This window comes from Syngnathus leptorhynchus, chromosome 1 (genome assembly GCF_054491065.1).
Source record: "Syngnathus leptorhynchus isolate UIUO chromosome 1, UIUO_Slep, whole genome shotgun sequence".
NCBI lineage: Eukaryota > Metazoa > Chordata > Actinopteri > Syngnathiformes > Syngnathidae > Syngnathus > Syngnathus leptorhynchus.
In genome coordinates this window covers 23,852,142-23,879,461 of record NC_141195.1, presented here as the reverse complement: position 1 = coordinate 23,879,461, position 27,320 = coordinate 23,852,142, and the positions used below count along the sequence as shown (strand labels likewise).

At 41.2% G+C, this 27,320-nt stretch overlaps 6 protein-coding genes across 13 annotated transcripts; all 6 read right to left on the bottom strand.

The window, feature by feature from the left end:
- On the bottom strand, positions 1-1,436 carry LOC147062860 (galactose-specific lectin nattectin-like). Its single transcript, XM_085908530.1, has 7 exons — positions 1,386-1,436; positions 1,196-1,249; positions 1,094-1,109; positions 924-1,009; positions 707-841; positions 387-498; positions 1-270 (listed from the first exon to the last, which is right to left on the bottom strand). The coding sequence occupies exons 2-7, from the start codon at positions 1,247-1,249 to the stop codon at positions 197-199; spliced, it is 477 nt and encodes a 158-aa protein (XP_085764656.1). The 5' UTR covers positions 1,386-1,436; the 3' UTR covers positions 1-196.
- A 3,379-nt stretch (positions 1,437-4,815) lies between these two features.
- LOC147062859 (galactose-specific lectin nattectin-like) lies at positions 4,816-6,297 on the bottom strand. The gene is made up of 7 exons (XM_085908649.1): positions 6,219-6,297; positions 6,032-6,088; positions 5,913-5,934; positions 5,747-5,832; positions 5,475-5,612; positions 5,207-5,318; positions 4,816-5,077 (listed from the first exon to the last, which is right to left on the bottom strand). Exons 2-7 carry the CDS (start codon positions 6,086-6,088, stop codon positions 5,013-5,015), a joined length of 480 nt encoding a protein of 159 aa, XP_085764775.1. The 5' UTR covers positions 6,219-6,297; the 3' UTR covers positions 4,816-5,012.
- Positions 6,298-9,132: 2,835 nt separating this feature from the next.
- On the bottom strand, positions 9,133-12,729 carry atp6ap1a (ATPase H+ transporting accessory protein 1a). The gene is made up of 11 exons (XM_085922754.1): positions 12,576-12,729; positions 12,140-12,266; positions 11,995-12,069; positions 11,641-11,834; positions 11,479-11,519; positions 11,318-11,403; positions 10,930-11,079; positions 10,486-10,643; positions 10,350-10,400; positions 9,941-10,178; positions 9,133-9,826 (listed from the first exon to the last, which is right to left on the bottom strand). Exons 1-11 carry the CDS (start codon positions 12,692-12,694, stop codon positions 9,617-9,619), a joined length of 1,449 nt encoding a protein of 482 aa, XP_085778880.1. The 5' UTR covers positions 12,695-12,729; the 3' UTR covers positions 9,133-9,616.
- A 53-nt stretch (positions 12,730-12,782) lies between these two features.
- Positions 12,783-16,283, bottom strand: tafazzin (tafazzin, phospholipid-lysophospholipid transacylase). 5 transcript variants are annotated; one of them, XM_085922779.1, is made up of 11 exons: positions 16,225-16,261; positions 15,517-15,615; positions 15,216-15,344; positions 15,073-15,118; positions 14,795-14,880; positions 14,650-14,730; positions 14,521-14,562; positions 14,390-14,452; positions 13,874-13,926; positions 13,712-13,789; positions 12,783-13,530 (listed from the first exon to the last, which is right to left on the bottom strand). In XM_085922779.1, the coding sequence occupies exons 2-11, from the start codon at positions 15,563-15,565 to the stop codon at positions 13,444-13,446; spliced, it is 714 nt and encodes a 237-aa protein (XP_085778905.1). In that variant the 5' UTR covers positions 15,566-15,615; positions 16,225-16,261; the 3' UTR covers positions 12,783-13,443. The 5 variants fall into 5 exon arrangements, with proteins under 5 accessions (XP_085778905.1, XP_085778911.1, XP_085778890.1 ...); XM_085922785.1 differs by lacking the exon at positions 16,225-16,261 and adding an exon at positions 16,106-16,224; XM_085922764.1 differs by lacking the exon at positions 16,225-16,261 and adding an exon at positions 16,106-16,210 and having other exon boundaries at positions 15,517-15,663.
- Positions 16,284-16,477: 194 nt separating this feature from the next.
- On the bottom strand, positions 16,478-20,346 carry LOC147062856 (mitochondrial carnitine/acylcarnitine carrier protein-like). The gene is made up of 9 exons (XM_085911601.1): positions 20,109-20,346; positions 19,119-19,214; positions 18,899-19,026; positions 18,308-18,398; positions 17,778-17,895; positions 17,544-17,616; positions 17,334-17,443; positions 17,136-17,257; positions 16,478-17,066 (listed from the first exon to the last, which is right to left on the bottom strand). Exons 1-9 carry the CDS (start codon positions 20,208-20,210, stop codon positions 17,004-17,006), a joined length of 903 nt encoding a protein of 300 aa, XP_085767727.1. The 5' UTR covers positions 20,211-20,346; the 3' UTR covers positions 16,478-17,003.
- Positions 20,347-20,726: 380 nt separating this feature from the next.
- On the bottom strand, positions 20,727-27,286 carry LOC147062855 (6-phosphofructo-2-kinase/fructose-2,6-bisphosphatase-like). Of its 4 annotated transcripts, none has more exons than XM_085926094.1 (14): positions 27,071-27,286; positions 25,055-25,180; positions 24,849-24,945; positions 24,712-24,778; positions 24,558-24,632; positions 24,350-24,406; positions 24,149-24,270; positions 23,836-24,043; positions 23,620-23,766; positions 23,154-23,258; positions 22,873-23,002; positions 22,715-22,777; positions 22,319-22,383; positions 20,727-21,844 (listed from the first exon to the last, which is right to left on the bottom strand). In XM_085926094.1, exons 1-14 carry the CDS (start codon positions 27,144-27,146, stop codon positions 21,785-21,787), a joined length of 1,398 nt encoding a protein of 465 aa, XP_085782220.1. In that variant the 5' UTR covers positions 27,147-27,286; the 3' UTR covers positions 20,727-21,784. The 4 variants fall into 4 exon arrangements, with proteins under 4 accessions (XP_085782220.1, XP_085782229.1, XP_085782238.1 ...); XM_085926103.1 differs by lacking the exon at positions 27,071-27,286 and adding an exon at positions 26,727-27,009; XM_085926112.1 differs by lacking the exon at positions 27,071-27,286 and adding an exon at positions 25,520-26,694 and having other exon boundaries at positions 23,159-23,275.
- Positions 27,287-27,320: the final 34 nt, after the last annotated feature.

Here is a 27,320-nt window from a genome sequence, read left to right as displayed (position 1 = left end):
TGCATTGACAGATTCCTTCATTTATTCCAGATACCCTTCCACCTTCCAAATTTGATTGCCATCAAGAGAAATTGAACTGCTAAGAAGATCATAGATAGATACAAAGATACCGCTGGAAATCTGCTATTGTTTCAGGAGATTCTCAAAATATTTCCAAAGACATTTTTCGAGAATGATGCGACGGTAGCTGAGTTGATTAGTGACGGTGTGCCTCTTTCATGCAAACAAAGAAATTAGTATCCATGCAGTTGTCGTCGTTCCATTGTTCATCTGTGGAGTAAAAGAGAGAAAGAGAATTAGTAAGGTGGGATTCAATGTCAAAAGCTACTTTCGGATCACATTGCACAAAAAACATTTTACACCAGAGTAAAAGAAAACATTCTTACTGTCGTCACTAATCTCAACACAGTTTTCGTCGCCGTTAAAGTTGTCGGGCTGGGGCGGGCTGAATGATGTAAAGTCCAAAGGTGAGCCGTCAGTCCATAGGAACTTTCCCTCCTGTAATAAAGTCAGACATAAAGATCACAAGAACAATCACACATGTCAAAAGAAATGATGAGCTGGCAGTGTGCCGAAGAAAAAACAAAACCCAGATGGCGTGAGTTGATGATGAAAGACAACACGAGTGATCTCGAGTTCCTTTCCAGCTAAGAGTAAAATAAGCGCTTCTATTGCATGAGAGCTTTTGCCTTTGTCAATGAATCACCTGAATGCCATCGCTCAGTCCAATCCATGTGTCTGCAAAGGGAACGACTGATTCCCGAATCAGCTCTACCACCAATGCGTTCTCTTTGGCATCGAGGATGGAGGCCAAGTTCCCACCTTTGAGTATGCACACATGCTGAGGGGGAAGAAAAAAAAAAGGAACAATTGTGATTCCACTTTGTATTTTCAAAAGCCATTTCACACAATTTGATGATTACCTCAGCATCAACAAAAGTTCTCTCCTGTGCTACAAATATGAAACAGGAATCATCCAACTGAGTCCACCCCTTCGGACAATAAGTCACTGTAATACAAATTGTTGATTTCAATTTCAAAAAAAACGTCAGAGAAAAACAACCAAGTTTGGGAAATAAGACCAGTGACAAACCTTCTGGGAGGGCCAACTGGAAAGAGGAAAAGAAATGGTTAAAAACCCACTCGGATCCAGTCGACGTGTTGTCGAGATATTTACGAAAGATTTTGCACTTACGACTCCTGCCAGAAGTCCACAGAGGAGGAACACGGAGCGAAGTGCAAATCCCATCTGTCCAATGATAGAAAAAACATTTAAGTGTCTCTCAAAGGTCTTCATCCTACTTACGTACACATGGGCATGTCAACATAGAAAATAGGCTGAAAGTGAGTTTCATGGAATTGCTGTGAAGCTGTTGTCATGTTACCTCCGCAGATCTGATGCTTGACGCTGAGTGGATGTGAAAAGAAGGAAGAGGAGCAATGCTTTTATAGGGTGCTTTGACGCAACTCTGGAATGTTAGAGGTGGCGCTCGCATGGATGTCAGGTGACACGTCGGACCAGTTTCTGTCTTGACTAAATTTATAAAGACAATGTTTTAAAAATGTTGGACTGAGTTCTAGAGGCAATTGATGTGGCAATTTCCTACTGGAGACTAAAGTCGTTTTTCTTGTTGGTTTTTTTTCATTCATTTATGTCAACCTGCAACTTTTTGGGGCGCTTGACGGTGTCCCATCGCCTCTCACAGAAAAACATTGGGTTCTCTCATGAACCGAGATTCGAGAAGGTCAACGCATATGTGAAATTAAATTGTATTCATGAAACCTCCTTGAAATAATAGTGAATGTCTCAGGGCTGGGGTGGTGTCACAGCACAGACCAGCACACAAGGAAATGTACTGCTTTAATTAGTTAAATGACTTTCTTGGAATCAGGAGAATGATAAGTGATTACCCCACAAAAAGAAAAAAACAAATCTGGAGGACGAGTCTTGTGGGTTTGCAGTTACAGTACAGGTGATCCGTACATTCTGAAGGTGAGAACTTGCTTTCAAGAAAGACTGAGCTCAGACCTTCAAACCTTGAAGCGCTCCTCCCGTTTTCCAGTTGACACATTTCACACCATCAGCTTGTCTACCTTTTGAGTTTTGTCTGCTTCTGCTTGCATTGCATTCCCATCAAAATATTTGTATTTCATTTTTTTATCAAATTCAAATAAGTAAATAATGACTAAAATTGGACTAAATCACGTTACGAGAAAGAAAATATTATTTATTATTATTATCTCCTTATCCGAACACGCTACGCCGTCTGAAAAATTCAGAATATTCCACAAGTCAATGTGGTTGACAGGAAGTTACAATCTTCAGAGGTCAACCAAAACGGAGAGTCAGTTATTGATGCTTGGCAAGTTGAATACAAACACAAAACGTCATTTATTTTGAGAGCCTTACTCAAACTGTTTTAGTCATCTCATGAGATCACAAAGAATAATGGGGACTCCACTTAGGCCTCGCCACCTTCTTTCAGACTAAATGATTTTACCTCCAAAGGAGGTTTTGGGTGGTGCAGGTGAGGTGAAGTCCAATTAATTTGTGTCTGGATGAATCATGCCAACATCAACGCTGCTAGCCTCGCTGTGAACGCAACAACACGCCCTTCGAGTTAAATGACGCTAACACGCCAGCGACTCGAAAACTTCATAATTGTCGGCGCACCCATGATAAATGAATTTCAGTGAACATCTGTGAAATGTTGCAGCGCTTCAACCTCCGCCAGATACGTCAATGCTGCGCCGCCGTTTGGTATGCCACTTGTCCTGTTTAACTACGGCAATCAAAGTTGGGCTCTAGGTGGAACCTGTTACATCTTCTAATGAGCCCTGCTTCAAATATGGCGGCCACTTCCATTTTTAAACTTTGTTCACACAGTTGTCACAATTACGGAAGTAAAGCCCGAGTTGGGCTTAGGGCTTTTTTTTTTTCTGTCCATTTCAAGTCTGGCTTATCTCATACGATTGCGTGGACATCCACACGTGATAGAGCCTTCATGAGAAGATGAAATGAAAACAACAGGTGCTGGTTTTGGCTCGTGCTTAAGGAAATGTCTACGAATGGTTCATTAAAGAGGAGTTGCCTTTTGTTTTAGTCTTTCTCCATTATGCAAAACACTTCATCCTCACGGCCATGTTAGCTGACACAGCCTGAACTGGTGAATAATTGTCCCTAACACTTTACAACAGGGGGTGTCCGATTCAATTTTGTCGCGAGTCAGTTTCCTTCAGAGAGCCATCGTTTGTCAACCCAAAGAAATGTATGAACATCTCGTATTAGATACAGTATAGGCTACACAACAAACGGATGACAAACTTGTTTTGAAATCAGAGTAGTAAAATCTTACAATTTTTCAAAAGATGAACGGTGATTCCAAAAACTAGCAACATTGCTATTGCAGTAGTGACACAAAGTCCATTCACAATTTGTCTTCGAGGGGCCAAATGTAATTACATTGTGGGCCAAATTTAGCCCGCGGGCCTGGGTTCGACACCTAGCTTCAATTCACCATTATTGTCGAATATTATTACATATAAATGAGGCAAGTCTTTCATAAATATGAGAATGAATTGATTTTGCCTGCACCTCGTATTTCCGATCGGTCCCCGGATACCTCAAACACGTAACTTGTTCAACCCGTTCCCCCGGAATAAAGAAAAATGTAAAAGCCTGAGATGTAATTGTCTTTGCCCGTGTAATTGGTGCTTTGTCTCCACCCACACAGCACAACAGGTTCAAGTTGTCGTCATTGTTGTCGTCAAGTGTAGCTGAACATTTTGCATCCATTGAACATATCGCAAAAGTGGACTGCCAATCTTCTAATTGATGAAGAAATGGGTTGGACTGGCGCCACCTTGTCATTTAATGAGTCACCTATTGATTAAGGAATTTTGATGCTTTCTCTAACCCGCTGGGAATGTGACAGTCCCTACAAACTGTTTTTTTTTTTGTTTTTTAATCGACCGCCACATCATTCTCTTTGGCATAAATGTATATTGGATGGGTGGGCACGTAATCAGCAGTTGATTCCAGGAAATGGACAAAGATAAAATTTGTTAGAAGCATTATTAATCTGTGTTTGAATGAAGCTCACACGACACACATAGACAGGCAATTTGGAGTGCTCAATCGGCACGTTTTGGGGGATGTGGAAGTAAACCTGAGTACCCGGAGGAAACCCACGCAGGCACGGGGAGATGTGTGATAAATATATGACTGTTTTTGACTCTAGGCTTTATTATTAGTGTGAAGGCGAAGGCCTTCACACTATTGTTATTCTACTTTTTTATTCCTCCCACTTTTTTGACACCTAACTACTCCCACATGCTTTAACCGATTCACCCCATTCCAACTTTCACACGTTCCAAAAATTCACGGCATGATTGCTACCATTTTATTTGTTCATAACATTTACCGTTTTTGCATAATTAGCAAATTTGTGCCTTAAAATCCCCCATTCATTCTTAATGGCACATTCAACACGAGCCATGTTCCCGAGTGAGTTCGAATCTGACATCTGACAACTTTTATCATGATTTCTTTCCTTAACTCATTTATTTTTTATTCATTCATTTATTTATTCATTTAATTTCAATTTAAAAGCATCATTTTAATAATTTATTTCAGTCAACATCATCATCAATTTACCATTTTTATTTCTCGTTATTATTATATTATTATTATTATTATTATTATTATTATTATGTGTGATAAATATATAACTGTTTTTGACTGTGGGTTTTATGGATTTTAGTATGAGTGACACACACATGCATGCATTATTCTTAGACATACACACAAACACATTTGATGCACATACAAATGCCTTCATTTATTGGAGAGATAACAAAATAGTTTGAGAACCAAAAGGAAAAGAAGAAGAAAATAGGTTGTAGTACATCATGTGAAACCACTTAAAATGTATCTTGCCAAGGAAAAGCATCACGATGGAGGTCAGTATTTTCCATGCAGCTCCAGGTGTGACACGGAGAGGGTTGATTCTTTACCACAGGTTGATGGAGCAAATAAAATCCTGTGTATCGGTGCAAGTCTCATCATTCCATTGTCCTGTGTCGATCATGAAAAATATCATATTGGTCATTTGTCAAAAATAAAACTTACATTTTGGCATGTTCTAAATGCATGAATACACAGTTCAGACTTAAAGACTTAGAAATGCTAAAAAAAAAGTTATACCTTCATCATCAATCTCAACACAATCTTCGTTGTCGCCAAAGTCGTCTGGCTGGTTGCTTCTGAAGTCAAAGAACTTGGATTTTGAGCCATCGGTGCGGACGAATTTACCCTCCTGCAAGACAAAAATATTTTAGTCATTGCTAAAAGATTATTAACGTTATCTCCAATTTCTACCACTACTATGACAAAAACATTCAATTTGACACTTCCTAGAAATCGCTGACAAGATTGAATCTGCTCAACAGTCGTTCACAGTGAGACAATATACCTTAATTCCATCATGGAGTCCAATCCAGGTGTCTACGATTGCATCGCTATTGGCATCCCGAATCAGCTGGAAAGCGAGGGCATTTTCCACCGAATCGTTAATGGTGGCCAGAGTCCCACCTGCACCATTGCAAATAGCCTGCACAACAAAAGGTCAAATGTCATTTCATGTACACCTCAGGCTGTGATTGGACAGCCACCAATGATTTATGGAGCTGTCTCATGAATTGTCAAACTGATTTTGAAATTCATCACAACAAGTGTATAACATACCTCTGCAGCGGTGAAAGCAAGCGCGTTGTCTTGATAGATATAACAGCGGTTCTCCAACCGAGTCCAACCAGTTGGACACTCGGGAACTACAAGACAGTTATGATTTTAGATGGAAGACCCAAAAAAGAAATATAGATATCATGCCTGATTCAATTCAGTTACCAACCTGTCACGGCGACGGCGGAGAACTGCAAAGAAAAGAGGCACATAGCAAAAAAAGCATTCAATGAAGTGAAATGTATCAAGTGACAAACTTTGGATTTGGATTTTCTTCATTTCACTTACAACTCCAGTCAACAGTCCACTGATCCCACACAGGAGAAGCAAAGCGTGAAGGGCCATCTGCGCGTTGACAGCAAAAGAACAACAACATATTTCAAACTGAATGAACTTGGTTTGAAGTTGTGTCTTGATGCTAAAGTGGAATGCTAAGGTTTTTTGTGGGAGTGTGAAAAGAGACTTGTCACGTTACCTTTGCAGTCGTGACGCCGGATGCTGGAGATGTGTGCAAGAGGACGACGACAAGCGTTCCTTTTATATGTGGGATGGAAGCAGCCCAGGAATGTTGAAGGTGTCGCTTATGTCACGTGACCAGTCATCGGGCGGGTTCTCGCCCGCCTCGAGGACACAATGACATAAAAGTAATACAGCAAAGTTGAATTTATCGTTGACTTTGTTTTGATTGACTGTCATTTTGTGTGGACGTGATACATAACGTGCTCATAACGCCACAAAAGTTTAAAGCTCTCCTGTAGAATACATCACACAACATCAACTTAAACTGACTTTAAAAAAAACAAGCCTAATTTGCAATATTTTGGGTTCTCCTTTTTTTTTTTTTTTTTTGTCATATTTGGAGTGGAAGGGCGACTTCAAAAAAGGATGTCGCTTTGACCCAAAAAGTCAGGAATGCAAAATGAGACGAGGCGTTGGAGAGGCAGGGCAAATGTTCTTGCGTACGAGGAAATACTTTTTGACTTCTTGGTTAATTACCTAAGTTTGAGTCCTACACTCCCATGTCACACCCCTAAGGCAATTTTGTGCGCTCAGAAGCAAATGATGAGTCAGTCAAGTGTTGTCTGATGATGCGTCACTCCGTCAAAACTAACTGGACAGATTTTGAAGAGCAAATGGTTGAAAAGCAACTCATTAAGCTTCAACTCATGCTTTTATTTTATTTTTTATTTGATTAATTAAGACCATTTCCATCCTTTTATTCAAAATAAAGACATGATTTCAAAATGACAATGAAAAATATCAATATCCCAAAATGTACAACACATCTCAAAGAAATTGATTCGTCTGCTTTCACAGAGTACTACAAAATTGGAGAATGAGTGAAATTGCAAGAATTTGGGCCGTTTAAAATCAAACAAGTTCTCCCAATGATTAAACGATTCTCAAAAATAATGATTCATTGAAGTATCGATTAGCTGTCGATTAATCGATTAAAAGAAAAACACTTCACTCGAAGCTGTTCAACTGACCATTTTTTCTTGGATATTCAAAAACAGCTTAGTTAGACTCAGATGATTTTTTTTATGTTGCCCTTTTATTTATTTATTTATTTATTTATTTATTTATTTATTTATTATATGGCGAACACAATCGAAATGTTCTCCTCTGTGATGCAAAATTTGAATATGCACTATTTAGTACAAGCACCGAATCTATTCCATCAATCTGATCAACTTAACCAACGAACATTCTGGAAAAAAAAAAAAAAAAAAAAAAAGTTGCAGCTCCACAGTGCACACGGCATGTTTGCAATGTAACTCCGTCACTGCCACTTTGAGGAATCGCTCGGCACCCATCCCTCCATTGTGAAACTTTTCTTCCCTTTCCATCTCATTTATTCGCAGTGGCCGAACGTGCGACATTTGCCATTGGCAACAAGAAGGGGTCAATCTAAAAAAACGTCAAGATCACGTTTTGAAAATGTAACGACCTTTGTTTCAGTCATTGTTCGCAACACACCCAATGTGCTCTCATTAACGCTTTATAAGTTGCCTGGTATGCAACTCGTCTAGTGTAATTGGAGTAAACGTAATAACTTGGAGAAGAATTGATTGGTAAGGTGTAGTCTGGAACGGTGTCGTGACAGCAGCCCATTAAGTAATTGACATTTCTGTTTACTGAGTGCTGCATTTAACTCTTTCAAATCATATGTTTAGGGCACGTTTGAAAGGATGTGTTGCCAGGCAGGGCGCAAATCTGTCTGGCAATTGAGTTCAGGATATACACTCATTTTTAATTTTTTTATTTTGCGGTAAAAACAATCATTTCTGTTGGGACAATTGAGCTTTTAAGGCCTAAACGATTAAAAGAATTAAAAGATTATTTCATTGGTCCTTTTAGAACAAACAAAGAAAAACTCCACACATGACTTGATTGGTATCATGTTTGATTTTTGTATTTCTCACTAATAATAAATTAAAACACTTGAGAACTTTGCTAACAAAATTGTCAACAGAGAAAAGAAACTTTTTTTTGGTTTGTTTTTCCCACCATTTGTATTGATTTTGTGGGTCACAAACATTTTGTTTTGCATGATGAAAGGCCTAAAATTTTCTAATCGTCTCGTGTGTTTGGCATTTGTAACCATTTGTATGAACACGCCCAAAATTGTGAAATTTCTTAATCATGTGTACAATAACTTTCCATCATTTTGCTTGAATAATTTAATAGTTGAGTTAAAAAATCAAAACTTCAGAGCAAAAATGAATAAAATAACAATCCAGAGTTTCGCACACCTGCTGTTTTCAATTTTACACACCTTTTTCTAAAATACATATGATTCACTTTCACCCAGTAACTGTTTATATTATGGTCTCAGTAAAAAAATAAATAAAAAAAAACAAAACCTTTTAGTAGCCATAACCTCTTAAAAATCTGACAGTCTTCAAAATCAGCTGTTTCTTTTCTTGCAAGGTCATTGAAAGACATCTAATGGAAGATGACCGCCCCCTAAAGGATTATCCGCGCACTGCATTTATCAGATCAAACTCAGTCGCCTTCTGAGGGAGAACAAATATTATACGTGTTAAATAAAGGGCTCTAAATGAAGTAAATATGATGTTTAGTGTTAAATGATGAACCACCATTTCACATAAAACTATATTTTTTATGGACAGGCTTATATGTTTTTTCTGACTTCCTCTGTGGAAAACGGTCCAATCCGAAACTTTCGATATCGTACAAGGTTTCATCGAACCACGAACTAACAGCGCCCTCTAACGGGTAAGTGTGAAGTTGTGAAAGCCATAATTGAAAAATCAATTGCATTACGGCGCACAATGTCTGTGACTCATCATTTTCATTGTTCGTCAGTGTCATTTTCAACACTATATAAAAATGATTAGCCCCCGAAAAATGTATTTGTTCCACAGATGTTTTTATTGACATTACAGCAATTTCACTTCACTTCAGTCATCCAACAAAATAAAACCAATTGACATCATGACTATTCTTCCCATCTACAGACAATATGTATTCCCTTTGGTAAACAAAAAAATACTTTCACCAATAAATAACATTTTCACATCAGCGATCCCTCAGTTTGGGAAATTATTTTTCCAACAAGCATCAGTTTGTGTTCATTTTTTTTTTTTTTGTCCTATTAAACACAAAAAAAAAAGATTTTGAATATAGGGTTGAAACCTGCACTGAGTGTTCACCACAAAACAAACACGGATGCGGGCAGGGTGAGGTTAGAATCCCTGTGAGAGGTCTTGAGCAGGGATGTTGAGTGTGTGTGTGTGTGTGTGTGTGTGGGGGGGGGGGGGGTACAGGAGCAGGGACATGCTATTGTTTGGGTAGACAGAAGGACGGGAGCAATGATAATGAATACAGAACAGGAACGAGGGAACTTTACTCCGTCTGAGGCACGGAGATGGCCGGGCCTTTTGGGTCGTCGAAGCGGTCCATGGTGTGAAGCTGCATGATCATGTGGAGGCCGTAGGTGAGCACGAGGACCATGAGGAGACTGGTCATCAAGCCCATCCAGATCCCCGGCGAGAAGAAACCGGCGCAGTCGGAGGCGTAGGAGAACTCGCTGCCGCTTACGTTGAAGCCTTGAATCTGTCGGGATATGATCACGTGACTTAGGGATTGATCATGAAATAAGGACGCTGACGCAGACACAACTTGACGTTTTAGAAAAAGTGCTACATTGCGAGTATGTAAGCGACTTACTTGGAAGTCTTCGAAGGCGACCCTCCACTGATTGGCCGGATCTTTGGATGAACGCGGGATAAGCTGAGGCCAACGGAAGCTGCTGACCGACCCGCAGCGGTACGAGTACTCGGCCGGGGCGTAGATGTTCCTGCTGCCGTTAAAGGTCGCCTTGGTGCCGTCGTACTCCAACTCGACGGCGTCCAGCGTGAACCAGCGACGGGCCGACACCGTGTAGTGGCGCTGGCTCAGCTTGAAGCTACACGGACAAATGCGGGATTTTTTTTTTTTATTTTGACATCTTACCTCACTTGTTTGCACTAAATGACGAATATTAATAGTGATGGGAATAAAATGTCTCGGGACGCACTGTATTTCAACTTCGAGGTTCGACGGTACAGTTAAAAACGTTTGCGTCAAGCAGACTCACATTAGTTTGAAGTCGCGGTGTCCGAGAATGTTCTCGTAATTAAGGGTCAGTCTGCGATAGAATAAAAACAACAGTTACTATTATAAAAACGACCATCCCAAAAAGTCGACAACGGTTCAAAAATGGAAAGCGCTACCTCGCTTTGGTTTTGTCGCAGCTGGAACCGTGCAGCTTCGGACTGACGCCCTCACCGAAGGTGGACGGGGTGAGGTCGTGTGACACCCAGCGGCCGCTGCGAAGGATGCTGACTGACAGGCCTTTGGCCCACAGAAGGATGCAGCTGCTCTCACCTTCCTGCCCACAAACAGGCGCAAAACGTTGTTAATGGGGATCTTTAGTTGTGTGTGCGCTCCAGGAGTTACTATTATTAAAAAAATGTCATCGGAGTAGTAGCAATACAGAAATCCCAATTGATTTGGCGCCATCTAGTGGTATTTTGGTGGAAGTATATTGAAATGGAATGTGATGGACTTAATTTAGATCGAAACAGCGGCAGTGATTCGCAAAACGTTTGGGCTCAGCAGATTTTTAAATATAGACGGAAAAGACAAAGAAAAGATTGATTTGCACGTTCAAAGACCTTAAACTCCACTGGAGCATAGACGCCTGCCCTCTCCTTCATTTTGCGCTGCCTCTCGCGTTCTCGCTCTCGATCTCTGTATCCGCCTCTGGCTTGCAGCAGCGAGCGGCCGCCCGCCAAAGCCGCCTCCATGGAGACCGAAGGCGACCCCTGCAAAATGCCAGACGCACACGCTTTGTTGTGATATGTTCTGAACAATGCGGTGGCAATAATTCAAAATAAGAATAAAAAAAAAAATGATTTCATGATTTCATAACTGTCTGTCCCCTTTCTAAAATGTACTGATGGAATTTCAAAATAAATGAAAATAAAGATGTGATAGCAATGTGCTATATAAAATTGTAAATTGCCATCTGCGTGTTTTCACAACCGGCGTACGCCGACTCACCCTGGAGGGTCGCAGGGCGGTGTAGATGGCCGTGTAGGGAACAGACTGGCTCTTCATGACACTCATAACCTGGCCCATCACCTCGTCTAAAAGATGCGAGCTGGTTAAAAGTCGGCCGTTTTAAAAATCGAAACAACACGCTCGAGTCGATAGAGGCTCACCGTTCCCGCTCAGAACTTCTTTGGCAGACATCAGATCAGACCTAAAATAAATAAATAAATGTTCACACTTGGGAGTCAAACAACTTTAAAATTTATTATCTTTTTGTTTGATGTCCTGTTTTTTAATATAAAATAAAAAAAAAGTGTCCCAGCTCAACTTACCCGATGTAGTAGGGCAGTCGGAAGACGAGCAGGGCGGGCGAGGAGGCGTTGAGCGTGAGCTGACTCAGTGTGTCGGGGTCCATGTATAGAGGGGAGGTCTCCAGTTGTTCTTGCAGGTGACCAATCACTGCGTTGGAGGCCGGCCAGGACACGGCCGGAAGCACCAGGGAGGAAGACGATGATCTCAGGGCACTCTTCAATTGGACAGCTGATGTTAGAATTTGACCCTTAAAACTCTCAATCGTGCAAAGTGTCATTAGCCTCCTCAAGGTATTCACAATTCAAACAATTCAACAACAAAAAAAAAAGAGTAGGAGGCAATGAAACACCCATGAAGTAGAAACCTGAACCAACCTCCAGGTTGGGGAAAACACTGTCCTGCTTATTTCCAAAAGCTCCTCCGTACAACGTGAAATCCTCCACGCTCATCTGGTGGAAAGACAATCATGCATGCATGAAACATAATCAACCAAACATCTACCGAGAATATCCCACGTACCTTGTCCTGAAGAAACAGCAAGACATTTCGGGGGCCAGTATTCAGAATCTTATCCAGGTAACCGGAGAGTTGCTGATGCTCCACAATGTGACCTGCGGCAGGGAGGGGCTGGTTCGCTTGGGGGGTCCTGGAGAAGAGAATGAGAGGCCGTTCCAATACTTTTGCAGGGGACTGGACTATTGAGCTAGAGCTTCTATTTGTCGCAGCAATATATTTTAACACTGGCATCACTCCAATTATACCAAATACATCCATTCTCAAACGAGAAATTGCTTGACCGTATCGCTGTTGTGCTTACGGAAGACATCTTGGGTGTTTTTCCACATAAGGATGGATGCGAGGTGTCAGGTGGCGTAATCCCGTCGTTGGGCCAAAACCGACTAGTCGCCTCCAGCCAAAACAAACACACCAAAAAAATGAACGAATACGAGCTCACCATTGGTGCGTCCACAAGACGAGCGGCACCTGCTCCTCGCAGCTGCTCAGCGTGCCGAGCAGGAGGACGAGAAGGGCCGGAGAGATGTATTGAAGGGGAAGCGTCCCTGCCGTCGCCATCTTCGGTTATCCCAGCGGGTGACGTCACGGGCGGCCTATGAAGAGACGACGTCACAGCGCAGCCTCGTTCGTATAAATATTCAATATTATTTTATTTTTTTACCAGCAAACTGATAACATACTAACCTTTACTGAACCAAAGCATGTATTATGTTTAAAATAAAAAACAAATCAACGCATTACAAAAGACTGACAGTCACAAATAGGCACAACAGAAGCAGTAAAAAAAAAAGATTTAAAAAAAAAAAGATGGAATCAAAATCAAATCATTGCCAGCCCCATTGCAGAGAGGCACTGAAGTCCATCAGGTTTCACAAATGTCTTAGTTGTCTTTATATGGATTTCATGTTTCTTTTACAACCACAATAGGCTCCACATATAGAAAACTTTATTGGCATTGACACTGAGTGGTATGGGTTAGGCCGAAGAGCAGCCAGAGATTTTTTTTTTTTTTACAGGATAACACATGTGCACTGAGCTAAAAAATAATGATGCATGGAAAGATGCCATAAGAATTACCATTAAAGGAAAAATACATCATTTGTTCAAAACATGGATGATGTTCAGTCAGTTAATGTTCAGCCTCCTTCAGCATGTTTTAAAAGATTTGAAAAGAGTTCTGGTCATCACACACTGCATCCTGTGATAAAAATGTTTTCCACTTGCTCTGGCACACTCCTGCACAAAATGGCCTTCCGCGTGTCCTTTGTCTGGCCTGACTCTTATCTTCAGGTGAAGGTCTACCAGCCTCAGGATTTGTGAAGTGCCTCAGCTTGAAGTTTGAGTCTCTGGAAGTCCACTTGAATGAGGTCCGTCAGCATCTTCCTCATCTCCAACTGCAACAGCAAAGGAAGCGTGAATGTCTCTGACGCCACAATGCGCAGGAACATTGAAAAGCCAAACGTACAACCTCTGAAGTTGCATAAAACAATCTCGATTTTTTTTGGACATATTTCCACAAGAAACATAATCAGTTCAAGGATTTGTGAGAATCCAGACAATCCAATATTGCCTCACCTGACTCTTGTTGTCTGCTTTGAGCTTTTCCACGAGGTCTTTGACACCGAAGGGTTTTCCCACGAGGATGGTAATTTTCTGCAAGCACACAATCGATAAATCGGACGCTGCAGTCACTCAAGGAAGGGAGAATGGTGGAGAACGGCGAGAGAATGTTCCTACCTTACCAATCCGGGGGATGTAGGGGCTCACATTGGGAAGGACATCACTCAGGCCTGACACAAAAGATAGAGACTTTTATATAACATGAAGTCTTAAGCTCGAATTGTTTTCCACAGAGCATAGTTGTTGGATCGTCTATTTGTATGTTCTGTGCTTATGCTAATGTTTAAAAACAGCCATTGAGTTGCTCATTTTTGTGAACCAGTCTATGGACTTTCCCATTGTATGTTAGCATTAAGCTAGCAGACGTATGTGATCTTTAAAAAAAACAAAAATAATATATCGTGATGTGGACATGAAAAAGTTCTGCATTTGAGCTACGTAGAAATGAATACCAATTAGAAGGCTTCATTTACGTGGATATCATCAACAATGTGATGAATTTAGATCTCCATGCACAGTAATCATGATTTTGGTGAGTTAAAGATACTGGGATCGGGAAAAAAAACACAAATGAAACAAACAGTCATTGAAAATGTAACATGAAATTGGGTCGACATCAAGAATAGCACTTACCCACATGCCACAGTGGCAGGATGACGGGATTGAGGGTGCACTCGGCTAGAAGGCGTCCCACACCTAAAAAAAACAACCAGTGGCTTGTGTAAGCGCCACGTTACGAGACGGCCATTATGCAATGCACTTACCCCATTTTAACCTGATGAATTCTTCACTTGTGTTGATTTTACCTGTTGAATGACAACACATTTTGACTATTAAGCCAATTGATGCAGATGCCACACCCACAAAAAAAACAAAAAAACACCAGATCATACCTTCAGGAAAAATGTGCACCCATTCCCCTCTGTTCAGTTTCTCCAGAATAAAATCCATCCCTTTCTGGTAAACACCATCACCTAAAAAAAGGGGGCGTAAAATATCAACGACGTGAGACGACAACGACGTGCTCGTGTCACTCACCTCTACAGACCGGCACGCATTTTCCTCGGCTGAAGAATCGAGAGTGCAATTCTCTTGTGAAGCAGATGTCCGACGCTGTTGGAGTCCTGTGGGAATGAAAGTTGAATAAAACCATGTCCTCTATAAGTGTACAAATTATATTTACTTTTTTATCGGTCTGTCATGGAAAAGATATATTGGAGTTTTTTTTTTTTTAATAAATAACACTCCCTCACCACCTCGCCCAAAAAAAAAAAAAAAAGAAGAAAAATGATCTATTGTACAGGAGTAAAACTTACCATCGCATCTTCTTAAAGTTCCACAAGTGTTTGAGCTTAAGGACACCTACCCCACATAAACATATACACACACACACAAATAAATATCCACACGCATACAATTTGTTTAATTAATTTTTCCAGTGCTTCAGATGGACTCTCACCCCAGATGTGCGGGTCGTCCATACAAGACTGGTGATTGGAAAGTGTAATGAGGGGTGTGTCAGCCGGCCGCTGGTCGATGAGTTCCAATAGAACCTCACGGTTGTGGACCGTCAGGCAGTTCATGTACTCTATGGGAAGACGGAAAACGCTGTGAGTGATGAGAAGGTTCTGATTGAGATCACGACATTTCCAATGGCACCGTGAAATATTGAAATGCAATGGATCACTAGAAAGAATCTACAGGACACATTGCAACATTGCATGCAACTTACTGGTCCACAAGTAGGAATAGGAGCCCACCATGCCCATGATGAGCGAGCCGGAGAGCCTCCATGCCAACGTCGGGCATTGTGGGAACGGCCACTTGACCTCCAGCGGCATCGCGGCCCTCCACACGCACTACATCCACACACATTCATTCAACGATGAGCAGCATTGTTTAAGGCTCTGGAAAAACAAGCAAACGTCAGATGATATCATTTAAATTAATGTTATGTCCTTTTTTTTGACCCACAAATAAATTGTAAATAAATGAATTTACATTAAAATAACAAATGTGATTTTTTTTTTCTTTACATATACGTGTATGTAATAAGTGTTTCCTCTTGGAAATATGTTCCATTTGTCAACACATACAACATCGCATGTTAAACATTAAATTATTGGTAGCTGGTTTGAATATTGATCTTTACTTCTGCATCTCATTCGATAAGCAAGAGATGAAATTTGAATTTGAAATCTGTCTCGGAGAACTTTTCAGATTGTAAAATTAAACAACACATGAAGTGCATGTGATGTAATGTCGAATACAAGCACAAGAATTTTAATGCATAGGTTGTTCTCGACCCGAAGTTCCTTGTGTGCTACCATGCACACGGTTTATACTCACCACACAAAAAAAGTTGAATAGGAATAAAAAGTTTAGTTGTATGGACGGAAAATTAATTGTTTAAATTCTTGCAGCAGTAATAGTGGGACGCACAAAGTATAACAGAATAAAACACCCACCTCACTTGCTTTTTTTTCCTTGTGACTGAATGACGACATAACCCGGAAGTGAAACGTTACTTTGAATTGTGGGTAATGTAGTTTTTTTTCTTCAACAGAATGACATTTCGTCTCGTTATTGTAATGTTGTGGTTTTTGGAGAAATGGTTTGTTTAGTTTTGTTTACATCACATTGCACAGTCTATTCTTTTAATTTATATATCTTTATTTGAATTTGTTTATATCCTTATTTTCATTTGCTTTTATTTTGCCTTACTCTGGTGTCTGCAGCCAGCACGAACTCAGATGACTTTTGATAAGATAAGAAAAAACGATTTATTGAAAACGGTGACAAAAGTGTTCATGCACTTTAAAAATTTCAAATAAAAGATACAAGATCAAATGTAGATCTCAAAATGGTCCATGAATCAGAAGATAATAGTCTTTACATGTAACCAAGTCAAACAAAAAAAAGAGCCAACGGCTTTAGACTGAATACATTTGTGGCGACAATACAAAAGATGCATACAGAAAGCATATTCATGGCAATAAAATACTCATTTTTAACTTTAATACCAAGGTAATCAAATGGAGCGCACCCTCACCTTTCTAAGGTACGCTCAATTTGCCTACCCAACAAGGCCAGCGACAATAAATAAACATTTGATCAATATCTTAGAAACAATTACAAATGTTTCTCCCTATGTCATGTCTGGGGCTCTATATAAACATGATTACAAATAAGAAAATTCCCCAGCGGCACAGTCTCAGCACTTTGTTGGCCACAGAAGCTCAAAGTGTCACCAGCTGGGTGCCAGCCAGTTCAAACCCTTTAAGGCGACTTCGAAGCCCAAGAAACATGCCTGGAAGGAGAGAAAGACATTCAAAATGGCTTCTTATTCGCAAACGCGTGCAAGAGAAGCGAGTCGTACGGCGTTGGCGGGAAAAGCTCGGAGGAAGACGGCGTTGAAGCCTTTGTAGAGCGCTTTGGCCCCTTCCTCTCGAAGCAACGTCCTCAAGACGTCCAGCAGACCTCCGTATTTGCCGTCGGCGGCTGCACAAATAAAATTAAAAAAAAAAAAAATATATATATATATATTTGTTTCGCATGCATTCCCTGTCACTGTCACCTGTCTGAAAGTTGGACTTAAGGACATCTGGGGGTAGCGCGATGGTCCAGTTCAAGAGTCCAGCCACGCCGCCAGCGAGCAGAATATAGGCGGCGCCAAGCTGCGAAACGCTAACACACACACATAAGCAAACAGAGTCATGCAAAGATCAGCTCGTGGGTAAATTTCTTTATGTTTAACCTCGCAGCCTTTTGGTGCGAACACAGTTACCTTTGACCTTCTGGAGTCAGGAATTTTTTCAAGTATTCATACGTCAGAAAGTAGAGACCATTTGAAGGCACATCTGGATAACAGAAAAACACACAGATACATATATTAATATATGAATAAGACAAAAACATGCTACGGTTAAAGAGTATACATCAACCAAAGCGTCACAAATGAGAAATATTCCAAAATGAATATAAGCCTCAATAATATTCTTCATATAGCGAGCTAGTGTACCTCTGATGAGAGTCAGCAGCGTCCCTTTGTAGACGCTACGGATGCCTTTTTCCTTGTAGAGACGTGTGGCGCAGTCAAGAGGACCCGAATATTTGGACGGGCCACCACCCGCCTGCACCTGCATAGTTTGATGCCAAGCACATCTTTTATTGCCGCCATTGTTTGAGCATGAGTGATTTATTGATTTATTATTTAAAGACAGCAATTTTTCACCAAGTCATACAATGTAACTTCTCAAATACAGTGTAGCACATCGGTAGCATGTAGTGAGGACAAGTGAGTTTAAAAAAAAAAAAAAAAAAAAAAAAAAATCAAAATCAAAATCTCAACAGTTGAGAGCCAGACATGCCACCCACTAGGACACTGTGCTCGTGCAAATTAAGTAGAAACACTTTTGTTTGGACAAGGACTTGATTTAAGGCATGATGACCCTCACTAAACAAACTTGAAATATAAATCGGTAACATCGCTACAGTAACTGATTAACCATGCCCCCCCCCCCGAGCATGATGTCGGACTTTAGACTTTACCTGCAGTAAGCATTTAATCCTCTCTCCCGGAGCCACGATCACAGTTGTGAAGAGCCCCGCCAGACATCCTGACAGGAATATTTGAGTGTGCCTGAACACAGTGACAATCATCTCACGGCGGAAATAACTTTTATATACAAATCATTTATTGTTAACATAAATTGATCTGTTGTTCAAAACAATGTAGCCTATTTATATCATACTACATTTATTGCCACAAAAAAATAATAATACACTGTTGAGTGTTGCGAACGTCCCCTATCAAGAAACAGGAGGCTGGAATTATGCCATACATAACATGAGGGGCGGGGCTGAGACTTGAGGACGTCAAGGGGGGGGAGGTGTCTCACGCGAGCGAATACCACGAGAGGGCACGTCAATGTCGACATTTATATTTGGACAGAACGAGGTCACTTCAGAGCAACGTGGTCACGCGTTGCCTGCTGTCAGATTTGAACCTGAGTTTAAACAAAGTCCTGCTCAAGTCTGTGTGGATCAGCTTTAAGGGAGACATTTTTTTTTTCCAGATGTCCTAATGGGGACAATGGAAAAGTTCGGGTCTGGATCCCATATGTGTGTTCTTGCACTAACGTTAGCTCTTGACCCGGTTTTGTTTGCTGGAGCTGCTTCCCCAAACCAAAGCCAAAGAAACTGATGGCCATCATGGGGGCCACACCCAGCAGAGGTGCACCCATCCCTTTGTACAGGCCCAGGATCCCCTAGAGAGAGAGACACACACACACACACATACACGGCATACTAATGAGTGTGTGCATTGTGCACGTTGTTGTGTGTGTGTCTTTGCATTGACCTCTTTGGAGATGGTCTTGCGAAAGCAGTCGAAAGTTCCCGTGTAGACGACGTAGCGAGACAGCGAGGAGGCTTTGGGCTGAGTTTGAAGTCTCACCTAAAAATAAATAAATAAATAAATAAATAAACCACAGGGTGACATATTTGGAAAATGGAATTTTGTAATGTTCTATTCTAAATAATCTGTTGTTGTGATTTCGTCATGTGACGTTCGCAAGCTGAGTCCTTCCGCACTGTGATGTCATTTTCAGTCGACAGCAAGTCGTTAATTGTCCGCCTCGTGAGATGGATAAAAGCGGCTAGGTTTTGAGCTTTATTCAAATTCCACAAATGTAGAATTAATCCGAATACTGTGTTTAGACTAGTGAGTATCCATAACATTGAACTGTTAAGAACATTTTAAACTTAACGTCCCCTTTAAGATGCATTTATAATTTATCATTTATAAACATGTCAGGAATGTTGGTACAAACTGCAAAATTTTGTAATGGTACATGACATTGGCATGATAACATTATTATCAAAAGCTAATGCTGTAGATACTGTAAACCAATGCTAACCTGTGCTAACATTGCAGCTCCGCTTACCTCATATGCTTTAGTTGCAACATTGTTAGATTCCACAGCAGTTTAATAACGACAAATAGATATTTCAATTTTGCCTAATCAATGCAGATCATGTTAAAACTAGTCATGTCACTTCTCTTCCAGCCATAATCTCCTACTTAACCTCCGACTGTCGCCATGATGTCATCATTCCGACTTTATATTTTTGGATTGCAAGAGGGAAAGTCGAACCCCGAACCTGAAATCTGCGCTTTGTTGTTGTCCCCCCCCCCCGAAAAAAACAACAACATTAGCTTGAAATTTTTCAAGATAAATGAGCAGCTTGAGTTGCGCCTCGTGCCTTTTTAAGCTGATTTGTCCAATAATCTCCTGAAAGCCTGCGAAGGAACAACAAGAATCGGATTGTCAACATTCTTGGAAGTCACCTTGATGGTGTCCAGCGGGTGTCCAGCCAGCAGCAGACACGCTCCGCCGACCCCACCGGCCGCAAAGTTCTTGAGCGGGGAAACTCTTGGCTCGTCCCCCATCCTCTCGCCAGCATGGTCCGCAGTTTGGAGCAGAGAGGCGGCCTGCGCTCCCAATGCGTCACGGTGCACCCTCAGCCTTTTGCGTACCCCGACGTCTTGCACCTTCTGCTCCTCTTGCGCACACCTCTGCGCGACTTTTTTCACTCAAACTTGTCAACTCTCCTTTCGGCCACGCCCCTATTGCCGCCTCGTTACGTCATCGTCACGTGCAAAAACAATAATTGGAAACATCCCCGGGAAGTCATACGTCACAATTATAAGCCGACAAATAAATATAAATAATCCTCCAAAGTATGGGGTGAAAATTTAAGTAGTATGATCAATAGTATTAATGACCGCCCAAATAAAAAAATAAAAATAAAAAAACGTATTAAAATCGCATCAAGTCAAATATTTCAACCGGAAAAAAACCCCAATACCAATAATACTACTAAATATAAAAAAGTATAAAATCAACAGTATCGTGACAAAATAAAACAATATATCTACAAAAATTCAATAAAAAAAAACAGCAGCTGGAGATGACTATTTTTTATTTTTTTCATGACTTCTTGTGAGTAACAGTGAACAGTAAACATCTGTTGTCAACTTTTTGATTGGAAAAGTGTGCTCTTGTCGGTAAGAAATAAACATACACTGACAGAAGGCAAAAAATAATTCCAAGTGGCATCATCTCAATTGTCATTATTCCGCCACAATAGCAATACAATTCCATAACAATTTGATCCTTGTCAGGCATGCAACAGCATTGGGTGCTTTTTCCAAGAAAGCAATTTACTAACTGTCCATGCTGGTTTGATGTGGATGTCTCCACTTAAAAGATTCATATTGAATTTTTTTAATCCGCGCACCAATCAATTTGTTAGCTTAGCATTTTGCTAAGAGTCCATATTGGTGGAAAACAAAAAAACAAATGAAACTGCTACAAGAACGACAGAACAGACAGAACACTGAATGATAACGATAATTATTGCAGTACTCTAATCACTGATTATTCCCTGAGTATCCATAAAGTGCATTCTTGAATATGATTCAATGAATAGAATTAATTGTGTACCCCCCCCCCCCCCCCACACACACACACACTGAGTTTCTCCAACCATGACTTGCCAGAAGATGTGCCATTTTCAAGCCCTAGTGGAACTCCAAAGCAATATCAATTTCAAAAGGTAAGCAGAGCTGCAATGACATTGCATTCATTCAACCTACACAACAATACTCTAATGGATGAACCTGCAACACTAATTTCAAGTGTAACTGAGTATCTTTGTCACAAAATGCTACCTTTAGCGGGGAAAATAGGATGAAATCCTAATGTCCACTCACATAATGGTGGAAATTTGATTCAATAAGCCAGTGGTGGCTTCCCATTTCACAGACAGGTCAAGTTATTGATATAGCCCTTCATCAAGCATTTGTATACAAAAGTAAAGTTTCCATTGTATGTCCCTTGTAAATGTTCTGTTGGGGCATGGCTTCTCATCAAAACATCTGATAATATTTGGATTAAAACGTAATTATGGCCACATATAATCTGATGCATCATATGTGCTCCTTTTCTGGTCCCTGGTGGTTTAGATGTGATCCGGCACGGTCTCCAACGCCTCTTCTGCGTCTCGGTCCACATCCACGTTCTGACAAAGAAAATAAATTGCGACATCACGTTGAGGTCTTCCTTTGGATGTCATCAAGGAAATGATTCCAAACAAAATTGACACTGACTTTATGGAGAAAATCTTTTTCCTCAGGATTTACTACTTCACTCATTCAAAGGCCAGAAGTAATAACATTACAAAAACATTGCTAGCGTGGTTAGCTTAGCTAACTAAATATGCTAGCACCACCGAAGTGTAACTACGCCTTTAAAAAGAAAATCCACAGTATAGTGATTTAAACATTAAAGTACCTCTCCCATGTGCTATTATCACATTAGAATGTATTAAACACATTTTTAAAACAAATTGTGAATATATTCCATGCCCAAAAATATGTGAACAGAAAAATCTTTACTGTAGAAGACTAATTATAGCGCCCCTAAAATAGCGCTGCTAACCTATTTATCTTGTCAGCTTTTATGGCAACCTGAGTCAGATATGTGTTGAACTCACCTCGGGTTTATCACGGTGTGTGTTCACAGCTTCAATGTTCAGGAAGACCGACTCCACTTTACACCCTGTGCCGTAGCCAAACCAAAAGCAAAACAAACAGAAATTAAAACAGTAATGACAAATAAACGGGCTGTCGCAAGCCACTTTTAATGGGAATTAAAAAGTTAAAAATATTCATACAACACATGTAGTACAAGTAGATATAGTTTTTGGTCACATTAAGTACTGTTAGAAAAACACAAATCAATAATATTAATGCTGACATTCATGTTAGCAATACCAATGATAACAACAATAATAATAATAATAACAACAACAAAAATAACAACCACAAAAATAATAATAACCATAACAATAATAATAATGATAATAATAATACAAATTGCTGTGACTGACCGTAGGCAACTGGGGTGAGTTTAAGGACTGTATGAAGAAGACACTTGAGGTAGGGAAGTTCCACTGTGTACAACATGTGTAATAATAATTATTAATAACACAAGCAACAAGATGATGATGACATGACAGTAATTGTAAGTCGTGCGATATGCTCTCACCTGCACTTTTATCCAGGAAGTACGCCAGCAAACATCTCATGACGGCCTGGTGGCAGATGACCAGCACGTTCTCCTGCCTCTCCAGTTCCATGATGACGGGTTCCAGACGTTGAACCAGGTCCTCGTAAGACTGGTTAGAGTTAGGGTTAGGCACAAAAGCAGCCATCGCTTGGACTTGATGGCTGCCGCTAATAAAGCGTTCATATCGGGATGTTTTCATCCCGAACAATGTTCATGGAAAAAATGAAGAGGCCTCGTCAATATGTCAAAACAATATTCACCTCGCCCTTTGGGTAGCGGTAGCGATACTTGTCTTGGTCTCGCAATGCAAACTCTTCCGGATAATTCTCTTGAATTTCCTCGTAGGACATCTCTTCACACACGCCCTGAAACACAACGCGACCTTGCTGTGAAAGTCACATTTTGATGTGAAATGACTATTTGAAGGACATTTGAGGCATTTTATGATCCTTTAGTGTTGGAGTCCTCCTAAAGATATCATTTAATTGTTTCCACATTTCTTGACAGGCGTTAAAGTGCGAAGAATTTGACTTTGATGTTGCTTGTGGGTGTAGCTTGAGGCTAACATTTGAAAATTCTCCTTGAAATAAAAGTCAACTCCACAAGGTCAGAATTGAACAAAATTGAAGAGCTCAATGGCACCCTCTGCTGCCAGAAATAGACAACTGCAATATTTGACTGCTGCAACTTTCTAAAAAAAAATATTTGCCAGCAATGCGTACTCACAGCATCAATCTCATTGAGTGCCTTCCACTGTTCGTACGGCACCCCCAGAGCTTCAGCCGTCTGGATGGTCCTTTTCATGTGGCTGGTCCACACCTTCAGCTCACTGATGCTCTGCTTGCGCACGTACGTTCCCAAAGCGCTGGCAAACTGCACGACGGGATGTTAACGAAAAGAGCCGAAGCTACCGCGCGACGGCACGGCCACGCGTCTCCTCACCTTGGCGCCGCGGGCCGACAATCCGGAGTCTCCGCCGATGCGACCCACCAGGTTAAGCTCGCTCTCGCCGTGGCGACAAAGGTAGATGGAGCGTGGCGTGACGTGGATGTTCATGAGGTAGTAAACGATTCTGCTCTGGATGTGGTCCTGCACGCAATTCACCAAATACCTGCTCCCCACGTTGAAGATCTTGATATACGACAAGTTCCTGCATTTAGACGAAAGTGCGGGATTTTTTTTTTTTTCCCCACATTTGTACGGTCAGGACTTGTGATGATTAGATTTGTCTCATACAGTGAAGGAGTTCCACTACCTGTCCTTGTTATCGTCCAACGCCACGTACGTTAATTTGTAACATTCGATCCTCTTCAGAAAATCGGCAACAGCTTCGTCCTTGTCGCAATTGATGTAATCGGGACTGCTTAGCTTCACTTGCTAATTAAGAAGGGCGGGAGAAATCAAGCGGTCAAAAAGTATGGTTTGAGATCAAGTAGGCTTGGCCCACAGAACCTACCTTAATATTCTCAGCGATGATCTCTGGATCATCGCAAATGGATTCCACAAAGAATACCTGAACAGGCATGAGGTGTTAAAGTTAAAGATGATTAGGATTAATACAGACTCTGGATTTCTTAATATTTGTGAAGAATTGTTCATATCGAGATATCGGTTTTATAATGAATAATGGACGATGACATCACGATGAAGTACGTAGGACAAACCTTGTAGCCATTTTCTTTAGCAAAGCTAAGAATTAGCTCTCGGCGCTCCGGTATCGTGTTGGTGGCATCGAAAACCTGAAATGAGCGCATCGAGATTTGATGAAATCAAATCTTTTTTTCTTGTGGGTCTGATGACTTAAGTCGGATGACCCACCACCACTTGGCCTTGCCCGTTGGTGAAGTAGTCGCACACGTCCTTGAGCGCGGCAATGACGCACGCCCTGCCGGAGAGGGAAGTCACAGTTTGTTTAATTTGCCGCCGCGGAGCAAAAAGCGTTTTGCTAGTCGTACTTTCGGATTTTCATGGCCTCTGCGTTGTCGGGTTTGAAGAACTCGAAACTGTTGTAGGAACGTGTGGCGTCTCGGCGGTACTGCCCCACGTTGAACACTGTTGGAGAAAAATGGCGACAAAAAAAAAAAAGAAGCCAATCTCAAATTGATCCACTCTGAGTTTGTTGCGTATGGCGCCCGTTTGCCTTTGCGTCGTGACGCGATACCTTTGGTTGTGACGCCAATCCAGTTGAGGTACCTGGTGAGTTTCTTGGAGATGTACGTTTTCCCACGAGCGGGTAGTCCCACCATCACTATCATGGTCGGCGAGTTAGTGAACTGTGGAACCGACGCTGAAAAAACAACAACAATTTGGCCATTAATTGTGAGCAGGACAAAGTGGAAGGCAGCAAAGCATATTTATTCCGAGCGGAATATTTTTGCAAATTTATATATATTTTATATATATTTTTCTCTTTTTATTATTTATTTATATTTATTTATTTGATTCATATATTTTTTTCTTTTTCTTTTTCATCGAATGGGAAAAAATAGAGAATTGAGATTTTGGGGAAAATTTCACTTGCTCGGTTATCACTTGGAGCAAGGAGAAGGTGAACGACCGGCAGGGTGACCTGCTCGGAGCGCCACATATCAAGTCGTCTAATTCAAACGCAAAACGACGTACTCACATCCTCGACGCTTGCTTAGTCGGTTCGGCATCCACGGCACCCACGTCTTCTCCAGTCGTGTTTGAGTCAGGGTGTCGTGACTTCGCGACATGGCTGTTGCTGTGTGTGTGAGTGTGTGTGAGAGTGTGTGTGTGTGTGGGCGCACAGACTTTAGACTTTAGAGTCTCTCGCAAGAAGAGCGTTGTCGTCCAAGCACCTGTTTGGCTGATAGCACAGGACGGAGTGTTGCCGATTGGACGATAAGTCGAGCTGGAAGTGCTCAGCCACCAATGAGACTGGATTGATGGCTCAGAACATCACAACGACGGCTTTTCAAAATATGCACGAGTGTATTAAATCGCTGAAACACACGGACCATTTAGTCAAAATGTATTCAATCGACCTAATATCTATATTTTTGCAAATATCAAAGGCAAAGGTTTTTGATGAATTGACCCCGGAAGCCAAACTCATCGTCAAATGTTGATTCCATGAGGGAGACCTGTTTAATTTCACGTGAGCCTAGAGACTTTATTTTCATAGGGAATTTATTTCCCATGAGTAATTTGTAAGTTTTTATTTGTTCTTATTTTTTCGAAGATGCTCTGTTGGGGTTAGTTTTAGTTTGACTATTAATTTAGATTTTATTATATATAATGGAGTATTTGTTGAGTGCAAGATGAAAAAAAAAATCAATAAGTAGGAAGATTTAAAAAATGAGGTCAATCTGGATTGAGTAATAAAGTAAAGTCAGCTCCAGTTTTCAAGCAGCGTACTTTGGTTCTTCGGTGGCTACGAATGTGCAGCAATAAATAAATAAAAATCTGTATAATTATAGTTACTTTTAGTAAGTATTATCAACTTAAGAGGGAGTTTGTTATGCCTTCTTTAAAAACATTTTTTTTATTTATTTATAACAAAATTGATTTTCAATTTTAGTTGATGTTTTTTTTTTGTTAGTTTTCATCAACTGTTATTGAGTCAGTTTCTTATGAATGCAGACAACCGTCACGGTGACAATTTCTAATTAATGTCGTACTAAAAATTCCCTTTTAACATGGAAGCACTGAGTAAGCAATCGAAATGTAGACATTAGATTCTACGGATTCGAACCTGAATCAGGTTTAACCCTTTGGCGGCTCACATTCAACACCACTCGACCCCCCAAGCGTGACGTCACGTACTAATGGACCTCCTCAGAACGTGTGTGGGTTTTTAGGACGCTCACCTGTGCTCGTGCAACGCACACTGCGCGGAAGATTTTTCTTATTTTTCATGGGCTCCATAAGCGACTAAAACCGGGGTCCACGTGGGCGCGTGCTCGCCAAACTACTGGCCACGCCCACGAAGCCCCTCAAAATACACGCCCCTTGAAATCGAGCCGAGCCCCCGGCTAACACCTTTGCGTGGTCTCCGTAGAGACGCCGTGCACGCGCAGCATTCCTTCATGGGAGGGCAAGGATGTCAACGCGCGTGACACCACGAGACTCGCGCGCGCGCACGCACACTGGCCACACCAAGAAAGGCCGATTGGCGCGCGGCCACGTGTTTTTCGTTTCGTGAGTGGCTCACCATACGGACGTTGAAAGCGGAGCCTCCTCCCGTCCAACACGGGCCCCCTATCTTGCGTCATCGATGTGGGCTTCATCCTCCTTCCAAATGCGACTCCCAGACGGAGATTGTGAATGCGCACACTGCGCAAGCGTAAACGCGGCGCATTGTTTGTCCCGGCCCAAGCAGCCGAACTGGTTTCGCCTTTTTTTTTTCCCCCCCTCGAACTTCCCGTCGGTCACCGCACCCCTGGCAGTGCGCGTGCGCGAGC